The 22,718-nt window shown below is 60.1% G+C and overlaps 1 protein-coding gene across 1 annotated transcript in view; it reads right to left on the bottom strand.

Annotated features, from left to right (window-relative positions):
- Window positions 1-17,190: 17,190 nt before the first annotated feature.
- SDK1 (sidekick cell adhesion molecule 1) overlaps window positions 17,191-22,718 on the bottom strand; it is a 555,116-nt gene continuing 549,588 nt past the window's right edge. Inside the window, exons 44-45 of the mRNA XM_054572434.1 lie at window positions 22,566-22,695; window positions 17,191-17,442 (exon numbers count right to left, since the gene is read on the bottom strand). Of these exons, the coding sequence (XP_054428409.1) occupies window positions 17,191-17,442; window positions 22,566-22,695 (382 nt within the window). The remainder of the gene's footprint in view (window positions 17,443-22,565; window positions 22,696-22,718) is intronic.

A 22,718-nucleotide genomic window follows, 5' to 3' on the forward strand; every position in this document is an offset into this window, starting at 1 on the left:
GTTTATCTTTAAAACCTTTCTTTTGAATTCTCATCTGTTTCCTTTGAAAAAACCGCCTTCGAACCGAGGCACAGCCCACAGAGGCCGCGAAGCACGCAGGTTCCCTGTGTGCGTGTTTGCCTGGTGCGGGACTGCCACCCCCTCCAAAAGGCGGGGCCGTTTCCACCATCCCAGGAGGCCTCCCGGGGTCCCTCCAGTCCCTCCTGACCCCAGAGGTGGCTGCTCACCTGCGTTCTGTCCACACAGGCGGGTCTGGGGTGTCTCGCTCGTCACATGAAGGGGACCGCATGCTCGGTGCTCCGTTGTGTCTCGCTGCTCTTGGTCAACGAAGTGCCCAAATGTTTCATCCGTATCACTGTTGTTGCATTTTCAAGATGGCTTTGTCGCATCCCGTTGTCTGATAGGCCGTCGCTCTGCTCTTGCTGGCGTTGGGAGGGTTTCCACGTCGGGCCGTTACGGGCAACGCCGCCGCGCGTCTGCAGGGGCGGCCAGGCGGGCGCGGAGCTGGCGGCGCTCTGAACGGCCTCCCGCAGCGGGGGCGGGGGCCGGCCCCACCGGCGGTGCTGCCGCGTGCTCGCGTGCTCGGCCACGTGGGCTGTGGCGGCGTCTTTCCTTCTTTTTAAAAATTTCAGCTGTTCCGATGGGCGTGCGCTCAGGTCCTACTCCAGTTCAGAGGAAGCGCGAGAGAACAGAAGCCACAAGTACAGCCCGCAATTACGGCTCGTGAGCAGGGTTACCAAGGAAACTGAAGGGGGTGAGACAGGCCCACAAGGGCGCAAGGCCTGCGGTGGGTGCCCAACGCCACCTCTCCAGCCAGGGCCTGGGGAGGGGGCGGGGCCTGGGACGGGGAGGGGCCCGCCATGCAAAGCAGGGCTTGTTCTGAGCAGGAAAAGGTACCTGCAAAGGTCCCAAGGCAGGTCGCCCCCGGCAGTATTCCAACAAGACAGGAACAAATGCGTGGGGGACATTTCTTATGTAACACATTCACCTGGTAGCGACTTATTCTGTGGCCGTAAGTTCCCTGAGTGTTAACGGCTGTGCCGTAATTTTTTTGAACTTCCTGGATAACTTGCTGTCGCAGAAAGAGGGGCGATGAGGACGTAGTCACGGGAGGGCGTGGCGAGCGCCTGGTCAGAAACCCCAGGGCGTCCCCAAAAGGCTGCCGGGCCCCCGGGCTTTTCCTGCGGTGAACTGCTTTCCTTGTTTCCATGTTGGAAGGAGAAAGCAAGCAAGTTAATAACCCACAACAGCAGGCCCCCGGCCTGTGGCGCTGATTGAAAGATTTACGGCCACCGCTTACACCGCCCTCGTTAATCTATGAGGGGACAGAGCCGGGGTCACCGAAAGCCCCGTAGGAAACACTGCAAACGGGCCCATAAGTGAAGGGTGAGGGGCTGGCGTCGCCAGCACCGGGTCGGTGAGAGCGAAGCGCCGACCACTCGGGCTGCCTGTGCGACCGGCCGCAAACCGCCGCCCGTTAGGGACACGTCAGTAACGGAAACCTTGGGAGGCGGCGGAAATGAAACACGGCGCTCGGGAGGGAGTGTCACCTAACTGACGGCACGGGTCACCGAGGCGGCCGAGCCCTCGAGAAAGACCTGCCTGCAGCGGCCGGAGGCCCGCCCGGTGCAGCCCCGGAAGCGGGGGCTGCGGAGGCCGACGTGCCCGTCCCATCGCCGCGCTGCCGCCCTCGGCTGCCTGACCTCAGGAACTCACTTCGTGTCCCTGTGTCTTGGTCTCTCCGTTCATAAAGGGACGGCGTCACTATCACCCGCCTCGGGGGCTGTGTGGCTGTTGTCCGGCGTCTGGGGCCTGGTGGCCGCCCCTGTATCCGTGAGCTAAGGATGGATTTTACATTTTCTTTCCTTTTCTTCTTCTTTTAAATCCTCACCTGAGGACACGCTCATTGACTTTAGAGCGAGGGGAAGGGAGAGACACTTCGATGTGAGAGAGAAACATGGGTCGGTCGCCTCTCATACACGCCCTGACCTGGGGCCGGGCCCACCACCCAGGCCTGTGGCCTGACTGGGAATCGAACCCGTGGCCTTTCAGTTTATGGGACAACATTCCAACCAATGAGCCACACTGGCCAGGGCAGTTTTTACATTTTTAAGTCACTGCAAAAAACAAAAAGAACGCCCCACACCATCTCCCTCCTCCACCACTCTGCCTGCACCCCGGTGCCTCACCCCGGGAGCCAGCAGCAACGGCTGGGGACCCAGAGGAGCTGTGTGAGGGACAGACGACCAAGCACTGGTCTCCTTTCCGCCAGAAAGCCAGCCCGGCTGACGCAGGAAAACAACTAGAGACTCAGTAACATGAAGACGTTTTGATACTCCATTCCTGGAAAGGGCGCCGTTGGTTTATGTTTCCTGGAAGTCACCGTGCACCTGTGTGACCTGCCGGAGGTGCCACCAAGGGGCGAGGGGCACGAGTCGAGACCAGGGCTCTGAAGGGCCAGGCAGGAGGGGGCACCGCCGCTTGGGCTGGCGGTTGGGAGGCCGGCTCTGCGGGCAGGCCGGCCACGCGGGTTTTCCAGGAGGTTGGGGGAGCTTAAGCCAAGTCCCAAATCCGCTTTCCTCCGCCAAGAGTCAGTGCCGCTCGCACGCTCGGGCTCGGCGGGAGGGCCCAGGGCTTGTCCGGCTCCTTCCAACGGCCCGAGGCAGCGGACCCAGCACCACCTGCGTCTCATGGCGGGAGGCCGAGGCCTCACGGGGCCTGGGGGGCGGGGAAGGGGCCGGCTGGCGCCCTGCCCCCCGAGCCACACCAGCAGGGCGTGTTTCCTTTTCTTAAATATATTTTACTGATTACGCTGATACAGTTGTCCCGATGTTCCCCGCTTTGTCCTTCCTCCCAGCCCCCCTCACTCGTGTCCATGGGCGTGCGTGTAAGTCCTTCAGCGTCTCCGTTCCCTCTGCTGTTCTTAGGCCCCCGTCCCCGTCTGTTTTGTACCTGCCAATTCGTACTTATTTCCTGCCCCATTTCCCCCACCCCCTGGGCTGATAACCCTCCAAATGATCTCCATTTCTATGATTGTTTCTTCTGCTTGTTTGCTTAGTTTACAAATAATTTGGTTTGTATTTAATCTTTATTGTGTGTTGCCCATTCCCTTCTGGTCCCCTTACACCCCTCCCCCCAGCAGTCGCCACTGTGGTCCGCGCGCGCGAGCCCGTTTCCCTCTTTGCTCCATCCCTCTGCCGCCGACGCGCCGCCCGGCTGTCGTCTGCTCTCCACCGACGCGTCTGTCCCCACTTTCCGTAATTCAGTTTATTTGATTCCACACATGAGTGAAATCATACGCTGTTTGTCTTTCTCTGACCGGCTTATTTCACTCAGCATAATGTTCTCCAGGCCCACCCATGCTGTCGCGAAGGGTACGATTTTCTGCGTTTTTACGGCTGAGTAGTGTTCCCTCGTGTGAATCTGTTTCATCCACTCATCTGTTGGCGGACGCTCAGGCTGCTTCCAGATCCTGGCGATTGTAAATAACGCTGCAGTGAACATAGGGGAGCTCATGTTCTTTTGAATTAGTGTTTAGTTTGTTCGACTCAGTTGTTGATAGTTGTGAATTTGTTGCCATTTTAACGTTCATAGTTTCATCTTCTTTTTCTTAAGTCAGTCCCTTTAACAGAAGATGCCTGAGAATCCTGCAGTTTCTTCTGCTGCCCCCATCCCCCACCAGCTTTTGCAGCCAGAAGTGGGGACCTGTCTTCCCGGCACTGGAACCCCGGGCTGGGGGCTGGTGTGTGGCTAGGGCCCCTCGCTCGCAAGGTGTCCCTCCAAATTTTTATCCACCACACGTGCGTGTGGGCCCTCTTGTCTCTGCGTCTCCTCCCCCGCTACCAGCCTGGGAGGATGTGGTTCTTTAATTCCTTGGTCGTCGGACGTGCACAGAGCTCAGTTTTCTGGTGGTTCTGGGTGATGGCTCTTCTGTGATCTGGTTGTAGTGTCCGCCGTGGCTGTGGAGGAGGGGAGCCGCGTTCACCCGCGCCCTTCGCAACCCTTTCGTTTTTGTAACTGTGGTTCTGTGGCCTGCAGGGGTTGAAGGCCGAACCACCAGAGGGAGGTAGAGACTTTGGTGCCTGGATCCCAGGCTGCTTGGCCGAGCGGCCGTCACGGAGGAGCCCTGGGGCAGGGCTGACAAGGCGTCCACCAATTCCGAGGGATGGGCGGCCTCGGAATGAAGCCCAGAGGCCCGGGCAGCCCCCCGGCCCAGCCCTTCCTCTCTGGGGACCCCCCCGGGCCTCAGTGGAGGTCCAGCCCCAGGCCCAGAAGAGCAGCGGGGCCAGGGGGTCAGCGCCAGGACCCACCGCAAGGGCTAAAGTCAGCCGCTGTTTTCAAAAACTGAACACTAACCCCCGAACCCTGTGTGCACGAAAGGAAAAACAATTTTACATTCTTTATATTAATTATCCGACGCTAGATAACAGAGGGGGAAGAATGATTACTTTTGATGGCTTGTTTACGTTTCTCTCAGTTTTCCCGCTGTACCTACTCTCCATCCCAGGTAGCTGGTATATTTCTGAAAAACAAAGTCTTTCAATACTGCTCTGTTTTATTTTTCAGAAAATTGCCTGCAATCTTCTTCAAAGTGGTTCTTATGATTAATGAATTTGAAATCATTGACACCTTTGATTGATTCTTCTCAGTCAGCCACAGGATTTTAAATTGCACAAGCGTGACTCCCCAGGCGCCAAGGTGTCTGGAAGCTCGGAGCAATTCCAATAAATGTAGGTTATTATCAATCTATTATTTTTTTGTTAAAATGTGTAAACATTTCAGTTCAAATTCTTATAGATCCTCTTTTTGCTTCCATTCAAAATACCGTCTGTTGCCAAATATTTTTATGACTCAAAATTAGTGAATCGGTTTACTCAATTTATGATTCTTTTGAGTGTTTCGCTAATCAAAGATGCCGGGAAGTTTTAAGTACTGAGTATCTATTTACAAAACTAAAAATAGGAGTGCCATCAGAGAGTCTTCCTGCAAGTCTAGAAATTTCCAAACACAATTTCAGGATTTTTAAAAATGAAACCTTGTATATGGTTTGGGCTCACATCATTTAAGCTGTTTTCTTTCACGCTTGCGTTTGTGGGGACAAATTTCAATAGCTTTCTGATTGCAGACTTTATTTTCAATAATTGCATTTTGCTGACATCTTCAAGTGCTGGAGCTCTTTTGCTACTTCATGATTACTTTAATTAAAATTTCCAAGCTATTTTGAAAAAACACGATGTTTTCTTCAGTTGCGCGTGCGTGCATGTGTGTATGCGCGGGCTCGCACAGGAATAGGTGCGGAAAGATCTGGAAACTCTCCCGGGGGTGGCAGGACCTCTGTGACCCTGTCTCCTTTTCCTTGGAGCTTGGTGAGGGCTTGGTGGAAACAGTGCTGAAAGTTGGGGGGCAGAAGGCCCGGGGTGAGGGCAGGGCCCCCAAGAGCCCTTCGCAGATCCGCAGCTGTGTAAGGAGCGGGGCTGGGGTGGGGTGGAGCGGGGCTGGGGTGGGGGGGGGGGGGGGCGCCGGGCCAGGGCTGGGTCAGACGCAGGACATCAAACACGGCGTTCGGAGCGGTGTGTTCACAGTCGCCCCAAGGTGGGAACAACCCCGGGGCCTGCAGTGGGTGACCGGATAGGCAACATGCAGCCGGTCCGTGCCGTGGGATGGGATTCAGCCGTAACAAGAAAAGCACTGGCACACGCTGCAACGCGGGCGCACCTTGGAAACGTGCTAAGTGAAAAGCGCCAGACACAAAAGGCTACCTATTTTGTGACTCATTTACGTAAAATGCCCAGAACAGAGAAGTTTATCCAGCGCGAAAGCCGACTGGAGGGCGTGTGGCCTTGGGGGGAGGGGGGAGGGGCGACTGCCTCATGGGTGTGGGGTCTCCTTTTGGGGGATGGAAGTGTTTGGGAACTAGACAGAGGGGGCGGTGGCACCACACGGTGGAGGTGCTAAAGCCACCAAACCCGTCACTTTGAAGTGGTGACTTGTATGCTGTGAGTTTCATCTCAGGGACAATAAACTTAAAACCAGTGGGCGGCACTGGTTCTGAGACCCAGGCGGCCCTGCCTGCGGGGACAGGAGCCCAGATCCGCTCATGCGGGGCGACCCTTCCCTGAGTACCGCACACGCTGCCAGGGACGCGGGTGACTCTCCAGCCTGTGAATTAACGAAGGGCAAAGACTGCGGTTCCTGACAAGACACCCGGGGAGCAATTCACCCTCGTGAAACACTTGGGGGTAAATGGGGGGATGGCATCGACCCACCCTCAGCATCTCCGGCAGCAGAAGCACATGTGAACACAGGTAGCTGCGTGTGAACAGGTAGCTGTGTATGGACACAGGTAGTTACGTGATACGCCGAGGCGCCCAAGGTGCTCACTATTCCGGGAGACCCGGGGGCAGGTGCGAATGTCCTCGGAGGGCTCGGCTCCGCCAGGTGCGTCTTCTCGGGCCCCTGAGGTGGGCGGACCGGAGGCGGCACCTTCAGGTGCGGCGAAGAGAAGGCGTGACCGTGTGCGCGGGTGGGCCGGCAGAGGAGGCAGCCGGCTCCCAAGGGTCCGAGGCAGGGCCCCTCATCAGCTGCCTCGGCCGCCATCCCAGATGACCTCCAGGCCCCCGCTCAAAGCCAGGCCCACGCTCACCCGGCGCCCAGGGTGGCCGCCTGCGTGGATCCGCGGCCCCCACGGGAGGGGCAGCCGGGCGAGAAAGGGAGGCCCTTCTGCAAACCACCCGCAGTTGCCAGGCATTCTCACAGCGAAGCAGGAGGAAAACGGAAACTCTTTGGCTGCGCTCTGGGGAGGGCGGGGCGCGCCGCACGGTGTTACCTCCACCCCTCCCTACGCTGGGGAGGCCATGAAAGGGCCGCGGGGCGGGGGGAGCAGCGAAGGGGACGCGGTTCGGCCAGACCCGCCGGGCCGTTCGCAGAGGGTCGGCTCCCGCCAGGCCGCGCAGGACCAGGCCAAGAGGGAAACGTTTCAGATTCTTCCTGCGAAAAGAGCCCACCCCTGACATTCCCACCCAAAAGACCGCAGTGGTATTAGCGTCGAGACCGCAGCTCCTAATGATAATAGCGACAACAGCCATCAACTCGAGCCATGTAGATGCAGAAATTCTAAATAAAATATCGTGTTAGTGAACAAATCCAGTGCCGTTTCCCAATACATCATGGCCAAGTAGGTCATTATGTGAGCAGTATAAGAACAATTCAATCTGAGGAAATCTAAGAAAATAACATAATTCGGAGGGGAATGAAAAGATCATCTTCATTTTATGCTAAGAAGACATTTCAAAAATTTCAATATCCATCCTAACTTCTTTTTAAAAAGCACTCAAAGAAATAGGAATAGATGGATGTACCTTACCCACCATGGATACCTGATAAAATATATCTGTCCCAGCTCAAGACTCGGGATCATTTCAGATGAAAATTCCCTAGAAGCGTTTTCATTAAAATCAGTCACGGGGTGGGGGTGGGGCTGGGCGAGCACCACCGCGGTGCTGCCCGGAGCTGCGAGCCGCCACCGGGGTCTCCCCCGAGGGGCCACGCGGAGCCTGAGCGGCCTGCGGGTCCAGCCCAGGGCGCAGGAAGCGCAGAGGCCAGGGGTCTGGCTGAACGGCCCAGTGCGGATGCAATCAGATAAAATCCCCCCCAGATTTTTCCGCAGTAAATTCTAAGGAAAAAAACAAAACAAAACATGAAACGCTCAATGATTGTGAAACTGCTACGCTGTGCACCTGAAACCAGTACAAAATGATATTGAAAACAGGCTGTAATTGAAACATGAAAAAGAGGAAAAATGAACTAGAACTCGAGATTAAATGGGACTTAAAAACGTAGCACAGCTCCTCGGGCCAAGATGGCTGCGGAGGCAAACGCGATGCTCACCTCCTCCCATGACCGCATCAAAATTACAGCGAAACTAGAGAACCACGAGCCGGCAGAGCCCCCGAGACCGAGCTAAATGAAGTCCCGGAACCGGAGATATGAAGGCTGGTAGGAGGGGCGGAGGTGAAGCGTGGGCTGGGCCCACACCCACGGGCGGCAGGTAAGAACGGGGAGGGGTATCTTGGCGGTGGAGGCCTCCCGCACCGAGGTGTGCGGGGTCCCAGGTCCGCACCAGGCCCCCCAGCCCGATTCTCAGCCAGGCGGAGAAGCCCGCATAACTTCGGCTGTAAAAACTACCAGGGGCTGAGGCTGTGAGAGACGCAGGGCTCCTGGAGTCCCTCCCTCCGAGCTCCAGCGCGGGGGCAGCAGCTTGAAGGGCCCGGCGCACATGGGGCGTCCCGAAGTGCCCGGCCTCGGCGCGAGGGGGCGGCAGCGTTCTCCCAGGTAGAAGCGCCGCCGCGCCGCCGCGCCGCCGCTGGGCCCTGCCCTGCGCACCCAGGCGGGAACCGGCTCCGAGGCCCCATCAACCAGGTCGCCCCATGCAGCCGGAGCGCCCAGGCCCCCTGTCTCTAGCGGCTTTTCCATACAAGCAGCCCTCCTTGGCTCCTGCTTCAGACTGTTTCAGAATCGCCCGAACAAGCAGCATCTGGCCTTGGCGAGCCCTGTGCCTCTCGTTAAGCAGCCGCCGGCCTGGAACGAGCAGCAGCGGCCTTGGCTCATGGCATGGCCTTGCCGGGGCACCTCCAAGCCCAGCACAAGGAGCAGGCACCTGCAGGTCGCTTTGTACCTCATGCCAGTGGCCCTGGGCAGAATGCGGGCGGTGGCCGACCTTGGCCAGCACCTCCGGGGGGGGGGGGCCCAGAGCCAGCACAGCCAAGACTGCGTGGAAGCACCACCCAACGCCCTCGGCAAGCAGCACGCTCGAGGGGTGGACTCAGCCGGAGCTAGGGCTCCGCAGAAGCAAGTCCTGCGTCTTGGGGTCGCCCGCCCAGCTGATCCTCCCTGATGGTCGCAGCCAGTCCTTGCAGCGGGCGCGAACAGGCTCGCAGACACGGGGGGCATTCTGACGGCGGCTGGGTGGGAGGGGGTTAGGGAGATGGGCGGGAAAGGTGGAGGGGTTACGAGGCAGCGGGGGGCAGGTCCAGGACCCTCACAGGGACGTGACGCACAGCACAGGGACTGTAGTCGGTAACGTCACCGTGACTCTGCGTGGCGCCAGGGGGTTACCATGTTCGTCGGGCGATCACTTAGTAAGCGACGTGACGTCGGCTCACTGGGGCGTACACCTGAAACTAATGGAGCACTGTGTGTTACCTGGCGCTGAAAACTAAATTAAAGTCAAGCAATAAAGTGCAGATTTCTAGAACAAAACAGTGCGGTTTTTAAAAAGTGGGCGAGACTGACCGATGACGTCTAGGAATGGACACTGGGTGATCTACTTACTCAGGAATGCGAGGAAGCGGCGGCCACGCGGGCGCGAGCGGGGAAGCCCCGGGCCGGTCCCGGGCGCTAGTCTCCCTCGCGCCCCTCGCGCAGCGCGTCCCTCCTGCGTGTACGTCGGTACCCGCGTCCTACTTCCCGGCAAGAAGGTGTCCGGCATGTTAAACCCTGCACGGCGCAGAGCGCCGGACCGCGGTCGGAAGTCCAAAGACAAATCGCACCACGTGCTGAGGTCGTAGAAGCAAAGGGTTGACTCTAATTGTATAAAGAGTTCTTCCAATTCAATAAGAAAAAAACACGTTTATTAGAAAACCTGACAAAAGAGCCAGAGTTTAGAAAACGTATGAAAGGTACTCGGCTGCCCTCGTGGTCAGGGATCCCGCCAGTATCCCGGCTTCCCCCTCCTTTCTGGCCCGGGCCTTTGCGGTCACGTGATGGGCCCCCGCCAATGAAGTGCAGCAGAAGTGAAACGTCACTCACAGGTGGAAGCATTTCAGGACGCGTGGCCACGCCCCGTGGAGGCGGTGCCTGAAGGGCGGTAGCTGGGCAGTCACGTGACTCCGAGCGAGCAGGCCCCAAGGCAGTGCCCCGACGCCCCTGAGATCCTGTTGCAGCGGCCTAACCCAGCCCGTCCTGGCGCACGCGTGCGGGGGAGTCTCAGCTCCGTGCGCCCGGGCCGGGGGGGGGAAACGGCGCGGGTCCCCGTCGGCCGTGGGGAGGCCGCCCAGTGACGCTGATAGGGTGAAGCAAAGGACAACCGTTTTCACCAAGCCCAATGTTTCCATATTTCAAAAGGTGACACCACAGACGATATGTTTTGATGACCACACGATTTCATTTATTTTGTGATGTCAACAAATGCACTTTCTCATGAAAGAAATAGCAGCAGGTTTTTTTTTTCCTTTTTTAAAAATTTATTTCCCTTCTTTATTCAACAAAAATTTATTGAGTGCCTGCTCGGAGTTTGGCACTTTTCTGGGTGATATACCAGGGGATAACGGCAGTAAAAAATTCCCGCTGGCCTGGAGCTGACGTCTTAGCAGGGACCCGCAGACAACAGCAAACACAAGACAGAAATAAGGGGCGCAGGCTGACGGCAGGTTTCAGGGCCGCGACAAAAACAGGGCAGGACCCGGAAGGCTGGGCGAGCCGGGCGGCTGTGGGTGTTCTCAGGGGTCAGGAGAGAACTGACAAGGTGATCCTGGAGGAAACACTGGAAGGAGGACAGCTGTCACGCTGGACAGCTCTCCGCCATTGCGTCTCAGGGAGGTTACGTGGTCTGTGCAAAGGCACTGGGGCATTAGAGGACAATGAGGGGCTGGCACGGCCCGAGGACATGTGGATGAGAAAGAGGACAGTACAGAGAGAGACCGGCCGGAGGACCTGCAATAATCCAGCCCGTGGGAGCCGAGGGGTGACGGATCCCTCCAGACCCGGGGGCTGCCCTACTTTTGGCTCCGGACACTGGACGCAACTGCTCTGCTGTGGCCCCTGTTGGCAGAATGGACACGTGAGGCCCCCTTTCCTTTGCGGCTGGTTGCCATTCCCAGACTAACAGAACTCGCGGCCGGGAGGGGCGGGCGCGGGTCGCTGGCGCCTGGCAGCCCGTCGGCAGGGAGGTGGAGGCACGGAGCGAGGCTCAGGCGCGTCGCGGCTGGAAGGAACGCTGTTTATGCTTTTTTTTAAGGTTAAATTTATATAAGTAAAACGCACAAGTGTCAGTGTTAACAATTTGACCGGTGCCGACACCTGTATCAGCTCCGCTTCATGGCCAGAAGTTGGGCACGGCCCTTATGCTCACATCCCATTGGCCCATAGATGTCATACGACCACATTTCGCTGCAAGGGAGTCTGGGAGATGTAGTCTCCATGTGGGCCACCTGGTGCCCAGTCAAAACGCTGGGAAAAAGGAGTTTGGGGCAGACCCCCAGTGATCGTCACAGTGACCTCTGTGCTGGAAGTCCAGGGCGGGGGCGGCCGCAGGAAACGCATGACCCGGGCGAGTGCTTCCTCCCTTCGCCAGGTTTGGGCCACTTCTCACAGAGGCGGCTCCGCTCCCCACAGCCTGCCCTCTTCCCCCCCACTCCGGCACCTCAGCACCAAACCAGCACCCGGGATCTGCCTCCCAGCCCCCCTGCACCGGCCCTGCCCTGCCGTCGAGCTCGGTGCTGCAGACAGTGGAGCGGTGGCAGTGTTTCCCGGCGACCCCCTCTGCTACCCTGGTCCCCCTGGGGTGTCCCCTTCCTGCGGGTCTGTCTGTCTGTCCATGTGTGCCAGAGTCTGTGAACTGTATCTATATCCTGGTTTCCATGAAATCGGAGTTTATGGGGTTTTAAATTCTCTCTGTGTTCCTTGCGCACGGTTTTCAGGAGAAGTGGAACCGTGTTCCCGTGCAGCTCTGGTCACCCCGGAAGGTGCCTACGGAGCTGTTTAATAAGCCACTTTATCCCGGTGAGCGGGGCCGAGGCCCTGGTCTTGGGACACGGTGGCAAAGGGAATTTCTCTGTCGGGCATAGAGACGGCTGCCAGTTCCCCTTCAGGTTGGTGACAGAGAATCGGCTTGATCGAGGACAACAGGATGAGATGAGGCGGAGAGAACGCGTCTGTGTTAGGAAAGGAGCGTGTCTCACGGTCCGCTGTCCCCGCTGCCCCGGGTCATGCCTCCCCAGGCACATGTCAGCCGGTTCTCTGCCCCCGAAATGGGCGCAGGTGTGTGTCCGAGGCAGGTAATGAGCCCACAAAACAGCAGAAACACCGAGGACACAAATGGGTCAGTGCCCCTGAGTCAATGCCAAGAGAGATGGACGCACACCTGTGTCCCCGGCTGGGCACTGTGGCCACGGGGCATAAAGGCATGGGGCGCGGAGGCCGTAACTCTGGCTCCATCTGGTGCCCCGGGGCCAGTGAAGTCGGCCATGCGGCTCGCCTCGTCGCTCCCCACGAGGATGGCTCACGGCACAGCGGTTTCTCTGGAGCGTCCAGTTTTGCTGTTTTTCCCTTTTGAAGCAGATTGAGGGTCTCAGAGCCAGAACTGTGAACAGAACTGTGGCCCCGCGATGTCACCCATCACCAGGTTAATTGTAGACGTTTTGTAATGCATGCAGATAGAAGAGGCAGCCTGGCTGTTCTCCAGGAATGTTCATTCAGGGCTGCCTCCGCGAGCCGGCTCTCTGCTGCGTGCCGAGGACGTGGCGTTGCTCCCTTTTACAGATAAAAAAATGGGCTCCCGTGTCTTGTTCACACCACTAAGCCGTTAAACCGGCCAGGTGGCCAGGGTGGATGCTGCTAAATGTGTACTTAACGCTCACCATCCCCTTCTCCTCTGCTAAGAGGAACTTGAATTTAAGATGGCAATGCACCCAGCCCCAAGCAATGACTCACATTTATCTAAACAATCAGACGAAGCTTTTCCCCAGTCCCCCAGTCTGTCCTGCAGCCAGGGGAAGCTGTGTGACCTGGTTCTGATCCACAAAACCTAAGGAGAAGAAGGCTCCATGGAGCTCTGGGAAAACTTTTGGTTTTGTTAAAAACAAATAACCAACAAAACACACAATGAGGTGACTTCTCATGGTTTCTGCCCTTCCCATTGCTTTGTTAGCAGAAGTGATATCTGGTGCTGCTGCAGCCATCTTGTGACCATGAGGCAAAAGCAAACAAATTATGTGTCTCAGCGCTAACACACCCTGGACCTCTGACGACGTTATTAAAGCAGCGAAAGCACCGTCAACAACTGCTCACCTCTAGATGTTTCAGTTTTGGTCCCCTGGAGGCACCTTGTCTTCCCATAAGGTGACCCATGTACATTCCTAGGAGACAGACAGGAACTGAGCTGACTTCTAGAAGGGATGGCTGCTTTCCCAGAGGGGGTTGCGAGTTCGTTTCAGAGGAGGGGTGGGGGGTGCGACAGAGTCCTCTGTCCCTACGTTGCTCTGGGTGCAGAAGCTTGGGAAGGAAGGCCCGCCAGAGCCCCCCCAATCTCCCGGCAGGGGAGTCGGCACCCCGAGACCAGTGGGATGGACTGTGGCCGGGTGGGGACGGAGCAAGAGTCCAAATGCAGGGCCGTCCGATCGGGAGAAGTGTGCTTTCCGCTGCTGAAATGAGCTGTGCACCTTAGCCCAGCGCTGATGCGGAGACATCATTCACGTCGGGAGGGAGGACGAGACCCATCACAGCAAACTGACTCAGCAGAAATCACGTCGAAACTGGTTGTTGACTGTGGCGGGGACAGGGCCACCAATCACGGAGGTGCGGAGCCGCTGGTAAATGAAATGGGCCCTCCCCCACCCCTCCCCCGGCTCTGGACGGGGGATGAGCGATTGGTAATGCGCATCCAGGAAAGTCAGAGCAGCGCAGAAACAATGCTCAGTGTGAACAAATGAGGCCATTAGTGTGGCTCGGATGCTGCCGTCCCTCCCCTCCTGAAACCGATGACATATCCCTTCTCCGGGGCCAATCAGGAGCCTCTGCTGCTTACCCTGGTGACAGCATCCTGCCGAAAAGACGCTTAGGAGGGAAGGCCAGGCTGCGATCGCTGGGCTGAGTAAGACTCCCTGGCTCGGCAGCCCCGCGTGTCTCCTAAAAATCCTTTCCTCGCAAATAACGTCTCTGCTGACTATCTTTGTGCACGTGTGGTGGGGCCGGGGGGTGGGGGGACACCTCAGCGCACAGCTGAGCTCTCTTAACGATCTTCAGTCTTTTGTTTACTCATATGGATCCTCTCCCACTTACTTAGATCTTTAATGTCTTTCAAAAATGTTTTGCAGTTGAAAGTGTGAACCTTGGTCTTGAACTCCCAGTCTCCAGAACTGTGAGCCCATATGGCTGGCGTTCAGGCCGCTCGGTGGGCAGTGGGTTGCTAGGCAGCCCCGGGAAGCTCTTGCAGGGAAGTTGGGTCAGCCGGGGAGGCCGGGGCTCACACTGCAGACCCTGCCCCAGGCCGTGGGGCGGTCTCTCTGGCCACTGGGTCTGCCGGGCCCTGCGTCAGCCACCAGCGCTGCTGCTGCTGGCAGGTCAGCCCGCAGAAGCACCCAGACGCCTCGGAATCCGAGGTTTTATTGCTCTGTGTTTGCCTGGCTCATGGCCAGCCCTGCAGTGTGGGAAGCTCATCTTATCTGAGTGGCTGTGGAGCCCGGGAGGACCGGCTTGGGGTTTCTGCCCAGCCGGCGGCTCGTTGACCGAAACCGTTATCGGGAAAGAGCGTCGGCAGAGCAGCAGGCACCCTCGCAGGCTCGTTGGGCAGAGCACTCGCCGTGGGCCCAGGATGGAAGCTGAGAGCCGAGCGGGCGCGCCTGGCGCAGGCCGAGGACAAGCGCAGTGTCAAAGAAAGTTTGCGGGGGAGCTGACCGGGCGGAGGGCCCTCCACCGGCACCTTCCCCGTCAACGGCGGGTGGGGCGGGCCCCCAGGTGGCCCTGCCTCGCGTCTCCGTCTGCGGGACATTGGTCGCAGCGCTCCGAGAGGCGTGGCGTGAGCGAGGCTGTGGGGCGGGGCTGGGGCGGGGCTGGGGCGGGGCTCGCAAGGCCCGTGTACTCGGAGCCGAGGCGCTGAGTCCCGGGGTCGCAGAGATAGTCACAGCCCGTCTGGAGTGCACACCTGTGCGCAGGCGCCGGGGTCAGGGGAGCCGTGCGGAGCCCTCCCTGCGGCTCCCACGGAGCTCGCGCTCCTGGCTGTGTGGCGCCACCCGAGTCCCCAGGAGGCCAGCACCCAGCTACCTGCTTGGCCCCTTGGGTGCAGGTGCTGGTGGCCGGAGCCCGGGCGACAGGGCAGGGGCGGGGGCAGGCGCGGGCTGGCCATCAGCAGCTACAGGGCCGCGCGGCTGCGCACAAATTCCACACAGAAAGTCTCCCCAAAGCAGAGAAAATACAGGAAATAGAATGAGCCTGAAAAAGCATCATGTTGTTGTCACAAAACCCAAAAGCAAAAAAACACACTTCAAACCAGGGCAACCTGGCCCTAAAGCAGGTCAGCCCTCGCCCGCAGCATGTACAGCGAAGTCCGTGTGGCTTCGCGTGCCTGTCTGTCCTCTCCGGTGACAGTTTGTCTTCCCAGACATCCCGGCCGCAGCCTCGCGCTGCCGACGTGGGGCTCTGGGCCCAGCAGCGCCCTGTCCAGTCCGCGGGGCGCGATTCTCAGCAGGAGCGGCCTTGGGCAGAGTGTCTAGGGTTTTTGGTTCAGAACATCCCCTCCACGGAAAGGAGAGGGTGGGCGGCGGAAGGGAGTGGGGGGAAAGGAGTGTCCTCGCACCTGCTGCATTTGGGAAACTGGGGGGCCTTCCCCCAGCTCAAAGCTCTGCTGGGCCCCGACCACACACGGGGACTCTCGGGGTGGAGGGTCAGGCCCCGCGCCCAGGAAGGGTCCCCGGAAGACAGGGCGCGCGGCCCCCGCCGCGCCCTTGCTCACTGTGCCCTTGCTCCCCGTGCCTGGTGTGGGTCTGCCGAGTGGCCGTGGTCTCTCACAGCCACAGTCCTACCGGTAAGGGGACGTGGGGCCCCTCCCATGACATCCAGACCTGGACTCTGCCTGGGGCGCTGAGCACTGCGCCTCGGCCACCCCCGCGCCTGTGGCACGAAACGTGAGCAGCGGGCCGGGCGCAGAGCTGTGGTTCCGCTTCAGGTTTCCGCAGCGGTTTGCGCTGCGTTCCCGCAGCTCAAGAGCCAAAACAGAGCCATGACAAAGGGGAAAAAGTTTTCCAGAAAACGAGTTACGGCTAAAACGCCGGCCTGGGACGGGGGAAGGGACAGCAGCTACACCTGCGGGCAAGGACAGGGGCCTGCGGAGCGGTCCTGAGAGGCGGGACGGCGCCGGGCTGCGGGGGGTGGGGCGGGCTGGCGTGCACGGCGAGGGGCAGGCGTGCAGGGCGGCTGGCGTGCACGAGGCAGTCCGGGACCGCGTTTTCTCAGAGCCGTTCGCTTTATTTGGAGACGCTGTCGCTTTCCGTGTTTCCCACGTACAAAGCTAAACAATTAATAAAAAGGCACCTGGAGACAGCAGAGACTCATTCATTTCATGTGACATATTTTAAAAAAAGATAAAAAGATTTAAAAAATACTCTGGTTAACAATGCAGACCTCTCACACAACAAGCAACTCCGAAGCGCCGTGTCCCCCGGCTGGGCGGGCGGCGAGCGCTGCGCGCGCGGAGGGCCCGGCTTGCTGGGCCGGCGGGGGCTTCCGGCGCTGGGGCTCCTGCTCCTGCTCTGTCCGGTTGAGAGAAAGGAAGGAAGACAAGAGTCCCGCGCTTCACCACTGGGATGTCACAGAGGTGGCCGCCGGGCCGTCGCCGGGTCAGAGGACAGCACCTTAGGATCTCCTGCCCGGCCACCAGCAACGGTCAAGCTGACTCCCCGACGGGAAACTGCCCGGTGAGAGCGTTTCGGAGGCGGCCGCAGCCGGGCAGGAAGCGCTGAGCCCAGGCCGGACGTTCGGTCTTCCAACCCCGGGACGGAGCTGCGGCCGGGCTGTGGGCGGTCGGGTGGGCTGCTGGCCGTTCTGCCGGAGGAGGCCCAGGAGGTAGAGAGGAGGCCGGTGGCCTGGAGGCGGGTGGGGGCCTCGTTTGACCGCCGGCTCCTCCCGTTCCGCCCCCGGCCTGGCCCAGGATGGAGAGCCCGGGCCTGCGGCCTGCGAGGTCCGGGTGCCAAGCCATCGCACCATGAAATACGCCTTCTCGTAAAAAGAAAAGAAAAACAAAGAAACCCGCTTCCTGCAGCGATGTTACAAAAAGCCATTAAAAAAACCTTCCTAATTGAAACCTAGTGTTCACAAGTAGGTAAAACCGTCGCCTGTCAGAGTCTTTTTAAACAAAAGCTTGAGCTCAAGTCGCTGGAGCTGATTGTCCGAAGGTCTGCGCGGCCGCCTGGCGGAGGCCGGTCACACGAAGGACGAGAAGCCGGTGAGCGGAGTCCGGGCGCCGAGGCCCGCGGGCGCGAACACAGCGCTCTGCGTGGTCACCACAGCGTGCAGGGGCGGGCCCTCGCCCCCCGCCACCGCCTCGTACCTGTGCGGGGCCGCGCGCCCGCCGGGCGCCCGCCGCTTCCAGGAGCCGCAGTAGGTGGGGTCGCTCAGGTAGTGGTTGACGAAGGAGGGCTGGGGCGGCGCGTCCTCGGACTCGGAGCCGGAGCCCTGCTGGGGGGGGCGGGCTGTGAGCGGGCGCGGGGGGCGGGGCGCGGGGCGGGGGTGGGGCAGGACGTGGGGACGGTGGCCGCGGGAGGGTGTGGTCACGGGGGACACCGCCGCCGGACAGGGCGGAGCTGGGAGCAGGGAGTGGCCAGGAGGCGGGGCCCGCATTCACCGCCCCACGAACGGACGAATGGACGGTGTGGGTGTCGGCGTTTCCCACCCCAGTGCCCTCTGCTCACCCCCCCCCCCCCCCCCCCCGTACACGGACCGCCGCAGCCTCCCCCGCCCCCCGCCCGGAGCCCAGCGTCCCCTCCCTGCCCGAGGGGCCCTGGCCGAGGCGCCCTGCTGTGTCAGGAGTGGGTCTGTGGGCCTGGGCACAGGTCGGTCGCCATGGGGGAGGGCCGGGCCCCCAGCCCGCTGCGGTACCGCGACTGAGGTCCCGCACAGGGAGACGCAGCCCAGCAGGACCGATGTCCCCAGCCCTGCGGACCAGAGGAGTGGGAACCTCAGAGGACGCTGGGAGCCCAATGACAGCAGCAGATGGAGCCCAAGCCGGCCAGCGGGTTCACGGAGGGAGGTGGCGGCAGCCGCGAAGGAGAACCCCTGGGGCCACAGCAAACCCCAGAGGTTGGCAGCGCCCTGGGCTCGACCCTGGGGTTTTGGCAAAAACACAGAGCTGGCGAGCGGCGGGGGTTACTGCGCGGCCGCACCCACGGAGCCCTCGCGCGGAGCCAGACGAAGAGGCGAGTCCGGTGGAGCCCGCAGCGGCCCCTGTCGTCGGACACGCGGTGTCCAAGGCCGCACGCGGAGCGCGGCGTCGGGGGACACGCTGCAGAGGGCGCAAACGCCACAGCCAAGTCCAGCCAAGTCACAAACAAATAGGCGAACAGCAACATCCCCAGGGGCAGGTGGGTATCCATAATCGGGGTCGCTGTGACATGTCACCTAAAACGGCCTGTTTTCAAAAACACGGACAAATGTGGCCCGTGCACCGTGGGAAAGGAGCAGCCTCTGCGGAGCCCACGCGGCAGCAAGGGCTTTGAGAGCAGCTGCTGCGACGGGTTCTAAACACCGAAGGAAGCGACGGCTGAAGAGCTGAAGGAAAGTGGGATGGCAACGTCACGCCAGGGAGCGAGTATCAAGAAAGAGAAGTGAGTCAAAGCGCCAGATGAGAAGTTCTGGGGCTGCAAAGTATCACAGCCGACGTGGGAAACCCACCCGGGGGACGCAGCGGCGACCGAGCGGGCAGGGGCGTCAGTGCCCTCGGGGATGGGCTGAGGGAGGCGGCGCACTCGGAAAATGGCGGTGGAGAAGGAGCTCGGAAAAGCGCCGGCCCTGGCAACGTGAGCCGCAGAGCGCGGCTGCCCGCGGGCGACGGGACGCGGGGGAGGCAGAAGGAACTCCGGGAGAAAGGACGGCTGCCCCAGCCTCCCGCGTCCCATCAGATGGCCTGCGCGCCCAGCCGGCTCAGGGACCGGCCGGTCAGAGAACCGGTTCCACGCCCAGGCGCATCCTCACCGAACAAGGACAAAAAGCAGCTCTTGGAACTAACAAGAAAAATGGCTCATCGTGCCCGAGGAACTTGAATGGCATTAACAGCTGATGTCTCCGCAGGAAAAAGGAAGGACAGAAGGCCATTCAACGTCCGGAAAAGAAGGCTGTCGGTCAACAAAGAATCTTTTAAAGATGTTTATTATTTTCTTGGTCAAGGCTAAGACTCTTATATTCAGAAAACTTTGAAAACTAGAGGTGAGTGAAGACACTGAGGTGAAGCACCGCAGCCGGCAGTCGCGCCGACGGAAGGGCTGTGGGCGGAAGGCAAGGGGGGCCCGGCCGCGCCCGAGCCCACGCGGCGCAGCAGCGGCGCCGGCAGCTTGGCTGCGCAGGTGCTGACGAGAGACAGCACCGCCGCATGCTCCTCCTTTCCCCTCGCATCCGACTCTGAAGTGATCGACCGCGCAGAACGACAGGCGTGTGACACGCAGAAGTGGGACGCGCTGCACGGTGACAGCCCCAGGGAACAGCGGGAAGGAGGCGACCGCAACAGTAAAGGAAGCGCGACGAGCGACTCTGGGTTGGTGCCCGTCGGCCTCCCTCAGCCGCTTGAAAGACCCACAGCCTGTGAAGCGATAGCCGTGAAAACGCATTCTGGGTTTCGTTGACTGTACAGGCACAACATGTTTAATGACAGCTCGCAGGGGACAGAGGGGGAAGAGAGCTCCCTCGGAGCCAAGTTTCTAGGCGTCCCTGAAATCCAGGGGGTCCGAGGCACACCCTGCCGCCGGAGCAGTGACCAGCAAGAACGGCCGGAGGAAGTATAAGCACAAGCAACGCGAGGGCGCGGGAGTGGGACACCAGGCAACATCCACAGAAAGAAGGCGGCCGTGGGGAAAGGGATAAGACGGTGAGACAAACGCGAAGTGCGGAAGGCGCGCCCCACAGCGGCCGGGTTAAGTGTGAATGAATTAAACAATCTAGTCAGAAGGCACAGGCTGGCAGAATGAAGACGCTGACTTTACCCAACTGCATGCGGCCTCCAGCAGACATGCTAGTGATGCAGAGACTCAGACAGGTTGGAAGTAGAAGGATGGAAATGATACACCGTGTAAACAGGGACCAGAAAAGAACTGGGGCGCCTGTACTGAGATCAGACAAGATAGATTTTAGTATAAAAATTGTCACTAGGGACAAAGCGGGACGTGCTTTATTGATGAACAGAGCCAATGCGCCAAGAAGACAACAATTACAAACACACATGCGCCTACCAACAGAGCCCCGAATACAGGAAAGAACAATGAACTGAAGAAGCAGGTAACTCAACGGGAGCAGTCGGAGACTTCCCTTCGTTAGCAGACGGCCGAAGAGAAGTTGGCACCATAAACCAGGCGGGCCTGACAGAGCATGCCCCCAACAGCAGAGTGACACACTTTTTTCAGACTTAGAATATTTTCCCTGCCCGTACCACGTGCTGGGTCAGGAAACAAGACTTGGTAAGTTGAGAAGGATTTATAATATATCAAGTATGTTCTCTGACCACAATGGAATAAAAGTAAAAATCAGTAACAGAAAAAAATTCGGAAAACTCACGGGTAAGAAATTTTAAATGCATACTCCTAAATAACCGAAATGCCAAATCGGGGAACCGTGTGCTATGAGAATTATGTCTCCATCCAGCTGGTTGAGAAACATGGTTCAAAGTCGGCCTCCCCCCTGCCGAGCTGGGACTTCCAGAGGATGCAAGCCCCCCGGGCCTCCCCACGCGGGCCCCACGCACATTCAGCGTGGCCCCCGCTCCCAGGTTCATAAGGCTCCAAGTCGGGACCCAACAAGATCTCAGAGCCAGGCCGGGTCTCACGCTGCCTACCCGAGACCCCGGCGCAGGCGGAACCGGCCGGGGACCCTGCCCGGCCCGCGGGGCCTGCATTCCCATCTGTTACATGAGACCGCGACAGCCTCCCTGCAGGACTTAGTGCGGGCTCCACCTGCCTCTCCCCTCCCTCCCCCCGTCCATTGCCCCCCTTTGTGTCTGTACCGCATTGTCGTTGGGCTTACACACATGGGGGCACACGTGCACACGCACACGTGCATAGCCCAGCTCTGTGCCAGCAGGTGCCCTCCACAAAAATCAGCCGCATGGAACCTCAAAACACCCCTCATGCGAGACCCATGCCGAGGGCTTCCCAGGGACCCGCCTGAGGACGCTCTCACGAACGGGCAGCGCAGAGCTCAAGAGCCAGTTCTGGCTGCTGCGGGAATGGCCACAGGCCCCCGGTGCTGGGCTGGAGGGCGCATGGTGGGGGGCGGTCAGTTGAGCCCCGGAGATGGGGCTGCACGACCTCGGCCATGGCCTTGTCGCCTGGTCAGTGCGGAGACGTGTCCCGCCTCGTGGCGGTGTCGGCGTGTGCCTGGCCCACGGTGGGCGCTCAGTTCGCGCTCAGCACACACTGACCCGCCAGCCGCTCCGCCTGCCGAGCTGGTGCGCCCACGCTGACCGTCGCCCCGGCCTGTGTGTTCAGGGGCCGGGCCCGACGTCAAGGCCCGAGCCGGGTGGGCGTGTGGGGCAGGGTCTCGTGCTGCTGGCGCAGCCAGGGCCTGCGGGCGGCCCGCTCGCCCACGGCCGCTCTGGGTGCAGGCTGCCAGAAGCAGGCCGCTGGCTCTCGGTCGCAAGGAGGCAGGGAGGTTTGCAGGGTTTGTCCAGCCACAGCCCCCGGGTTTAGACAGTGGCCCTTTCGGAGCGTCAGAGCGCGGCTTCCTCCAGGCCAGCACTGCCAGACAGAGGGCACCCCGTGGCCTTTGTAAACAGAAACTGGGGGCGGAGCAGGTGAGGCACGACCTGCCGTCCCTGCTCCCTGGGAGTGTGCGTGCAAATCACAGTTTAAAGAAGCCATTTTATTGCGCCTCAGGGCTCAATAAGGCTTGAATTCAGGTCAGAATGAAGGTGAGACTTCTTTTAGATTAAATATTGATTTAGAGTAGAAATGCCAAGAGGTGGGGCTGACCTCCATGTCTAGCAAGTGGCCTGGTGACGTCCCTCCCGAGGCCTGGCAGAGCTGAGCCGGGGAAGCCTGGGGGGCGGGGCCAGCTCCCGGGGCGCTGCCCCCCACCCCGCCGGGCGGGGTCCGCCCTGCCCGCTCCCCTCTGAGCCTCGCACGCAGAACGGCTCGGCTCCACAGCTGAGCGCCTCCCACGGCAGAGGCGGAAGTTGAGGCCCGCAGTCCTGGCAGGGGGCGCGGGGGAGGCGCACCGTCCTCCTGGGGGGAGACCTCCCTGGTCCAAAGGCTCAGCGAGGACAGGGCCACGTCTCAAGGGGGAGCTCGCCGCGCCCTGTGAACTGGCCCAGGGCTGCTGTGCGGGAAGTCCCCCTTCAGTACGAGGGGCAAGGACAGTGGCAGGCGGCGGGGGCGGCGGCGATGTGGGGGAGCGAAGGGAGGTGTCCCCATTTCTCTCAGCCTTGCAGGTTCTGGGCCGCCACCGCTCGGGCTGGAGTCCAGAGGCCGCCAGGTGCGCGGCCACCCCTAGGACACATCAGGCTCGGTTCTGAGAGCAGGGGGCAGGAGAGCGGTCTTTAGACCAAAGGTCAGCACAGCAGAGGGCTCGGGACAGGAGCGGGAAGGGGTCACACTGACCTCGGATTCGGACGCGTCCACCGACTTCTCCTTGAGGGTCATGCTCTCGGTCAGCACGGCCCCGTTGTACTTGTTACATATGTCCTCGTCCGAGTAGTGCAGGCCTCCCGGGCTCGGCCGCGGCGGGGACCTGGGACCGGACGGTGGCCGCTG

This window comes from Pteronotus mesoamericanus, unplaced genomic scaffold (assembly GCF_021234165.1).
Source record: "Pteronotus mesoamericanus isolate MK-2021 breed Mesoamerican mustached bat unplaced genomic scaffold, CSHL_Meso_final contig_1, whole genome shotgun sequence".
Taxonomy (NCBI): Eukaryota; Metazoa; Chordata; class Mammalia; order Chiroptera; family Mormoopidae; genus Pteronotus; species Pteronotus mesoamericanus.